General features: G+C 37.7%; 1 protein-coding gene across 1 annotated transcript; it reads right to left on the bottom strand.

Annotated features, from left to right (window-relative positions):
• Nucleotides 1-327: 327 nt before the first annotated feature.
• Nucleotides 328-6,930, bottom strand: LOC106090128 (maltase A1). Its single transcript, XM_013256211.2, has 4 exons — nucleotides 5,742-6,930; nucleotides 5,325-5,668; nucleotides 5,097-5,240; nucleotides 328-664 (listed from the first exon to the last, which is right to left on the bottom strand). The coding sequence occupies exons 1-4, from the start codon at nucleotides 6,921-6,923 to the stop codon at nucleotides 595-597; spliced, it is 1,740 nt and encodes a 579-aa protein (XP_013111665.2). The 5' UTR covers nucleotides 6,924-6,930; the 3' UTR covers nucleotides 328-594.
• Between the last annotated feature and the right edge of the window lie 1,744 nt (nucleotides 6,931-8,674).

Below are 8,674 nucleotides of genomic sequence, written 5' to 3'. Positions count from 1 at the left end.
AAGAGGGCGCAATTCTTATCCGATTTAGATGAAATTTTGCATAACGTGTTCTGTTATGATATCCAACAACTGTGCCAAATATGGTTCAAATCGGTCCTTAACCTGATATAGCTACCATATAAACCGATCTGGGATCTTGACTTCTTGAGCCTCTAGAAGGCGCAATTATTATCCGATTTGGCTGAAATTTTGTTGCAAGCTCCCATATAAACCGATATCCCAATTCTTATTAGAATTGGCTGAAATTTTACACATTGACTTCTACTATGATCTCCAACATTGTGTTTAATTATGAACTCGACAAATTTAATTATATCAAATGTGGTTTTTATTTTATTTTATTCTCGTCTTACTCTTAAGGCCGGTATTATTTTCGTGTTTCACGGTGAATACCCAATATTTTTTCACGATTACCTTTTTTGGATGATATATTTTAAATAAAAAGACTTGTCATAAAAAATCGTGATATCATGTTTGAAGTGTTTTAAGAAAATAATCTAAATTTTACTGCGAACAGTTTGGTCGAACTTAGTCCTTTATTGACTGCTCCATTTATCCATTTCTCGAATTTCAACAGCCTTTAAGTGTTGCCTCTTAGTCAATATTTACTAAGACAACTCCTACCTCCGGTTCCGCCTCAAATTTTGTTGCGTCAATAATTTTTCTGAAACGAAAAAGTGTGAAACATTATTTAATTTAGTACGATCCGCAGAAAATATTTCATTTATTTGTAATAGACACAATTTCAGGCGATAATGTTCCAGCTCTAACAAAATTTTCTGAATCAGGGTATGATGACAATTCTGACCCCACGTACACCAAAAAAAGCTAGGTTCAATTAAAAAATTTGTTGAAATCGGTTCTATAAAGGAATTTGTGTTGTTGAATAACAATTTTGCAATTTGAATTTACGATCCAATTAAACTGGTTATTAACTCCATAAACCAATTAATTGAAAGCTGCCCTTCCTGTTAAGCAACTATTTTACTGATTTAATAATAACTGACCTTTCTGTTAAGCAACTATTTTACTGATTTAATAATAATTGACATTTTTTTCATGAATAAAAAACTTTTATTGAATAATTCCAGGCTTCGGAAAAAAGAAAAATTTTCGTTTCCATTTTGAACTTCTTTTTATTGATGGGTATTTTTAACAAAAATATTTTGTATACATTTTTAAATAAATGGTAATAAATACTAATCTTAGCATTTTGCGTACAGTACCACAAAATCAGCATTCACATACAAAAATCAGCGAAACAAAACCAACGCTTTTTCATATTGATGAAAATAATTCCAAAATATGAAAATAATTCTAATTTATAACCATTTTATTTGACGTACTATAAGTCATATATCAAATCGGGATTTAAGACCAATATTACCGATTTGAACCACATACGATACGGATGTCAAAAAGCCTAACATATGTCACTGTGTCATATTTCAGTGTAGTCGGATTATAAATGCGCCTTTTATGTGGCCAAGACTTTAAATGGAGATATCGGTCTATATGGCAGCTATATCCAAGTCTGGTCTGATTTGGGCCAAGTTACTGAGAAATGTCGAAGAGCCTAATATAACCCACTGCCCTAAATATCGGCGACATCGGACAATAAATGCACCTTTTTTGGACCCAAAAACTCAAATCGAGAGATCGGTCTATATAGCAGCTATATTCAAATCTGAAAAGATCTGGACCAAATTAAAGAAGGATGTCGTTGGGCCTAATACAACTCAATATAACCAATTTCGGAGTCATCGGGCAATAAATGCGCCTTTTATGGACCCAAAACCTTAAATCGAGAGATCGGTCTATATGACAGCTATATTCAAATCTGAAACGATCTGGGCCAAATTGAAGAAGTAAGTCATTGGGCCTAATACAACTCAATGTACCCAATTTCGGAGACATCGGGCAATAAATGCGCATTTTGTGGACCCAAAACCTTAAATCGAGAGATCGGTCTATATGGCAGCTATATTCAAATCAGAAACGATCTGGGCCAAATTGAAGAAGGATGTCGTTGGGCCTAATACAACTCAATGTACCCGATTTCGGAGACATCGGGCAATAAATGTGCCTTTTATGGACCCGAAACCTTAAATCGAGAGATCGGTCTATATGACAGCTATATTCAGATCTGAAACGATCTGGGCCAAATTGAAGGAGGATGTCGTTGGGCCTAACACAACTCAATGTACCCAATTTCGGAGACATCGGGCAATAAATGCGCCTCCTATGAGCCCAAACCCTTAAATCGAGAGATTGGACTATATGGAAGCTATATTCAAATCTGGACCGATCTGGGCTAAATTGAATAGAAATATCGAAGAGCCTCATATAACACACTGTTCCAAATTTCGGCGACATCGAACAATAGAAGAGCCTTTTATGGGCGCAAGACCTTAAATCGAGAGATCGGTCTATATGGCAGCTATATCCAAATCTGGACCGATCTGGGCTAAATTGAAGAAATATGTTGGAGGGTCTAACACAACTCACTGTCCCAACTTTCAACAAAATCGGATAATAAATGTGGCTTTTATGAGCCTAAGACTCTAAATCGTCAGATCGATCTATATGGCAGCATTGTCTAAATCTAAACCGATCTGTGCCAAATTAAAGAAGGATGTCGAAGGGCCTAACAGAACTTACTGTTCCAAATTAAGGCAAAATCAGACAATAAATGCGCCTTTTATGAGCACAAGACCTCAAATCGAGGGATCGGTCTATATAACAGCTATAACCAAATCTGGACCGATCACGGCCAAATTGATGAAGGATGTCAAGTGGCCTAACACAACTCATTGTCCCATTTTCAGCAAGATCGGATAATAAATGTGGCTTTTATGGGACTTAGATCTTAATTCGGCGGATCGGCCTATATGGGGGCTATATCAAGATAAAGTCCGATATAGCTCATCTTCGAAGTTAGCTTACCTATGGGTCAGGTCGTCTTTGATTTTTACGACAATCATAAATATATGTACTTTATAGGGTCGAAAACGGATATTTTGATGTGTTGCAAACGGAATGACAAAATGAATATACCCCTATCGTTCGGTGGTGGGTATAAAGAAGGTCATAAACCCCAATGGGCGTTCTGACCTATTTTGGGCCATCATAACACCCAAAACAATATTGGGGCTTCATAACGCCCAAAATAATATTGGGCATTATGGCCGCATCAGGTTAGGTCATAAAGCCCAAAAATGATTTTTGGCGTTATGTCCACAGCGCGTTATAATAGGCCACCAACACTGCCACAATGCAAACCACAAATTTTTATTCACTAAGTTGACACAAACGCAAATTTGAACCTGTTTGATAATGCAAAAGAACACGTGGTAATGCTTAGTATTCACCATCTTAAACATATGTTGGATTTGACAGCTAACAGCTGTTCTACTGGACCGATTCAAATCAATGTAGAATGGATTTCTAAGATTAGTGGAATGTTTGTGATCGTTTGAGAAAAAAATTTGCCGATTTTAAACAAGCTAAAAATTGAGTTTTAAAGCGCCAGGTCGGTTATTTCGCCACAGTCCAGGGTCTTTATTACAAGAAAATGTGGATCAAAAAGTGTTTTTGAATCGATTGAAAATGTCGAATGTTATAGTAATTTCTACCACAATGTTGGTGTATTCAATAAAAAAATAAATAATAGCAGAACATAACTGAACTAACAGTATAAGCCCACTTTGCTCGTTCGATTTACATCTAACGGTGACTTCGATTGTGCAAAAGAGTGTAGAATTTTTTCGACGTGTTGCGCTGAAAAAGAAATTTTGTGTTCTTTTTCCAAAAAAATGTAACCCCACCACCGGGAATAGTGTTCTTGTCTAATAGTGTTGCATACAGAGAGTGGAAAAGTGTTGCATATCTTACATCGCGCCAAGTCTCACCTAAAATCAGCAGCTATCATTCAAGCAAATTTTGTTTAAACAGAAGTATAAGAAGACAAAATTTGTCTAACGCTTGGAAAAAGCTGCAAAATTTTAAAAAAAAATATATATATAAAATGGAAAAAGTGAATGCGTTTTATTTAGCTAACGGCATATTAGGTGCTTTCAAGTTCATCATCCGAAGACGAGGATGCGATTTTTACCATATTATTTGGTTGAAATGACTACTTATGGACATGTTCGATTGAAAATCCAAAAAATATAACACTGTGATAGGGTTGGGGTGACAATCGCAAAATGTTGTCCCGTATAAGTGCAACATTAGTGTAACATTGTTTTTCAGAATCGAAATCACCATAAGTGTTTTTAAATCCAGAATTTGCACGACACCGGCGAGAATTTTTTCTATTTTAGCACTTTGTGATACCACAGCATGTACAGACCAGAGCTCTGGTAGGAGTCGAACCCACGTTCCCCGCACTGTTAATCCGAGCACGACGTCCGCTAAAAATCAGTGTAGTGGTTATTAGTTGGTTTAGATATTTGGTACACCAAGTACCACCACATACCCGCTATATTACGCATTCATATATATCGCGTTGATCAAATTTTAGTTGGGTTAGTATGTCCCCACTATTCTCATTCAAATAAAGTTTGGTCATAATAAAGAAAATATTACCTCCATATTATTCGAACCCTCCAATTAATATGTTAAGCTCAGTAGCACCAAGTTATCTTATTGCCACAATCTTCGTAATCTTATGACCGATTGTACATTTGTCATTAGCTCATATTGATCGATTTTTCAAAGGAAGTTCTTAAACTCCGTTTGCCTTCAATTTGCATCTAAATTTTCATGACATCAACTAATAGCTTGGATCATTATCGAATGAACAAAAACCAATCGTGTAATATTCATTCAAAATCGAAAAATATTATTGTCACATTGAGAAGTAAATTTTGAGCACTGCCGTAATAGTATTGTAAAATAACTACTCAGAATCTTTGGCAGAAAAGTTGTTTGAAAAAAGACAAAGCATTTTGGAATCCCACTTATTTAATTCAGATTAACAGAAAGCCCAACGCTCCATGGGACACGTGCCTATGCAAGGTAGTGCTTATTGAACACACGTGCCTTTTCGAGATACTCACTGATGGTTTAATTAGTACGCTGACAAAACTTACCCCTCGACGTATTTGGAATTCAATGACGAACAAATCACTTCAGCTTGGCTGCCAATTTTGAAGTGCTCATTGACGTTAAATGTTTGCCTGCTGTTGCTTAGATTCAAAATCACGATGTACATATCACCGTTGGGCAGTAGTTGTCTGAAAGTGGGGGTGTTGACTCAGTGAGTAAAGTGCACTCCAATTACTGTGCATGCGAATAAATCTCCGAGAAGAACTACGTACCTGGAGTAGATAAGAATGTCGACGAGTATGGCTTTAATCTCGAGTGGACCATCTCGCATCGAGGGTTCCTGTCGCAGTTTAATCAGCCTTTTGAACATCTGCAAGTGGCTGCGGGGGGCACGCAATTGACTGAAGGCATTATTCTCCACGTAGTTAGCCGCAACCGGCAACCATGTGTGGTCGCCATTGGTGAATCCAGCCAAATTAGAACCATCCCATTGGTAGGGAGTTCGTTCAGGATCGCGGGAATATCTCTCGTATGTCTGCGGGCTAGAGCTACAACCCTGAGTATCGACGGTCTCCTCCCATGTTATCTTACCGTTAACCATACCGATTTCTTCGCCCTAGCCATTGAGATGTAGAATAGAGTTAGATATAATGTATTACCTACACAAAATGTTCCTCGAAGTCTCTTACATAGTATGCTATGGCGTTTCCTGGTAGGGTTTGTAGTAGAATGGTAAATAAATCCATTCGTCCTTCACCTAGTCGAGTTGAGAAACGGGGATTGTCATGATTACCCAAAACCCAGTTAGCTAAGACATCTTTTGGCATTGAATTCAACCACGTCAAAATATTGCTTCTTATTTCTGCGGCTGTGGAGTTTCTCACAATATTCTGCATAAAGTAGAAATTAAATGGAATCATAGACCCATTGCGATTTCCATCGCCATAATACAACATGAGATTGTCAAATGTTGTGTACGCTTCTGTGAGAAGGAGTATCGTACCGCCTCCATTATCCTTTTTATACTGCTCCGTCAGCTCTCTCCATTGATAAACCATTTCAATGGATTCGGGCTGATCCTGGGTATATGTGTGATTTAGGTGGCACCAGTCTTCGGGGTCTGGGCACAAACTGACATCATCTATCACTGGCTCGTCAGGGAAGTTTCCCGTCTCATCAGGCCCTTTTTCAAACATGAACGGTAAGGCGTCAATGCGGAAACCGGAAATTCCCATGTCCAACCAGTACCGCATGACCTCCTTCATTTTGGCCACCACAAGAGGATTACGGAAATTAAGATCGGCTTGTTTGACAGAGAATTGATGCAAATAGTACTGCTGTCTTTGCTCATTCCACTCCCAGGCACTGTAACGAAAGGCACTTTTCCAATTGCTGGGCGGCTGTCTTTGGCCACCGCTATCTACTTTGCCATTATGCCAAACATAGAAATCTTCGTAGCCCTCCGTACGGTTTACAGACTTCTGGAACCATTCGCATTCATCGCTTGTGTGATTGGGCACAAAATCTAATATAACACGTATACCAACTTCTTTGGCTCTCCTAATCAGATTCTTAAAATCATCTAATGTGCCATATTCCGGGTGGATGGCATAGAAATCTGAAATGTCATAACCAAAATCAACCATAGGCGATTTGAATATTGGCGACAGCCAAATCCCAGTGAATCCGATGTCCTTAAGATATTGTAGTTTTTCTGTTACACCATTTAAATCGCCAATACCATCGCCGTCACTATCTCGAAATGAGCGTGGATACACTTGGTAAAAATTTCCATTTTCCCACCAGTCCTTGGCGAAGACAACAGACGACCATATCAAGGTGGTAAAAATAATAAACTTCGTAACTGCCATAAATCGATTTGAACTATAACTGGTTGAGATCTCATGTCGGTTAAGGGTTTATATCACATTTTCCAACTGCGTTCAACACTTGAGGTAAATTACCGTTGGAATATTTCTTTGCCAAGAACTTATAAATGCGTTATGTAGTTACATATATCAATATTTAATTAATTGTATAGACAATTGCAGTTTTAAGATGAGTAACGAGTGGAAAAAAGTGCAAAAGCAAGTAGAAACGGATTGAATATGGTCGGGCCGAACTTTGGACACTCGCCACCACGGATATATGTATACATGCAAAATACTCCTTTTATAAGACCCTTAATAGGGTATCCGTATATATGACTGCTAGACCGAATTCGGTACAGATTTTATGTTTTCTATTACAGTTCACTGTTTAAGAGTTATCGGCTTCAGACAGTTCTAAATATATGACAGCTATATCCACCTTATCTTATCTACTTGGCATAGGTATTAAAATTTTATTAATATTCATATACAACTAATTAACACTTTATGGAGTGTAACTAATGTGGTAGTGAAATAATCCATCCCCTGATTTGACTTCCTCAATACATTGAAATTGTTAATTACACGATTTTTCTATATTATTACTCGGGCATAGATGATACTAAACAAGTAAGAGCGTGCTAAGTTTGGCCTGGGCGAATCTTATATACCCTCCACCATGGATCGAATTTGTCGAGTTCTTTACGCGGTATCTCTTTTTGGGCAAACAAAGAATAATGAATAAGAACTGTTATGATATTGGAGCTATATCAAGCTATAGTCCGATTTGAACCATTAATGAATTGAATGCTGAACATTGTAGAAATCATTGTGTAATATTTCAATTCATTCCGATAAGAATTGCGCCTTGTAGGGCTCAAGAAGCAAAATCGGGAGATCCGTTTATATGGGAGCTGTATCAAGCTATAGATCGATTCGGACCATATTGGACACGTATGTTGAAGGTCATAGGAGAAACCGTTGTATAAAATTTCTGCCAAATCGGATAAGAATTGCGCCCCTTAAAAGCTGAAGAAGTCAAGACCCAAGATCGGTTTATATGGCAGCTTTATAAAGTTATGAACCGATTTGCGCCATAATTAGCACAGTTGTTGGAAATTATACCCATACACCATGTGGAAAATTACAACCAAATCAGATAAAACTTGCGCCACCTAAAAGCTGAAGAAGTCAAGATTTCAGATCGGTTTATATGGCAGCTATATCAGGTTATGGACCGATTTCAAACATACTGAATACATTTGTTGGTAGTGATACCAAAACACTACGTCCAAAATTTCACTCAAATCGGATGAGAATTGCGTCCTCTAAACGCTCAAAAAGTCAAAACCCAAGATCGGTTTATATGGCAACTATATCAAAATATGGACCGAATTGGCCCATTTACAATCCCAACTGACCTAGGCTAAAAAAAAGTATTTGTGCAAAATTTCAAGCGGCTAGCTTTACTCCTTCGAAAGTTAGCGTGCTTTCGAAAGACAGACTGACGGACAGACGCACGGACGATCAAGAATATACATATATATTTAGTGGGGTCTTAGACGCATACATCGAGGTGTTACAAACAGAATAACGATTTAAGTATACCCCCATCCTATGGTGGAGGGTATAAAAATATGACCATTTGTTATAAAGTTACACAAATCTCGTGCCAAATCATGCCGACATACAATGTGATATACAATTACAGAGATATAAACGTTTAACAAGTAAAAGCGTGCTTAGTTCGG

This window comes from Stomoxys calcitrans, chromosome 5, assembly GCF_963082655.1.
Source record: "Stomoxys calcitrans chromosome 5, idStoCalc2.1, whole genome shotgun sequence".
Taxonomy (NCBI): domain Eukaryota; kingdom Metazoa; phylum Arthropoda; class Insecta; order Diptera; family Muscidae; genus Stomoxys; species Stomoxys calcitrans.
This window is presented reverse-complemented; position numbering and strand designations above follow the sequence as displayed.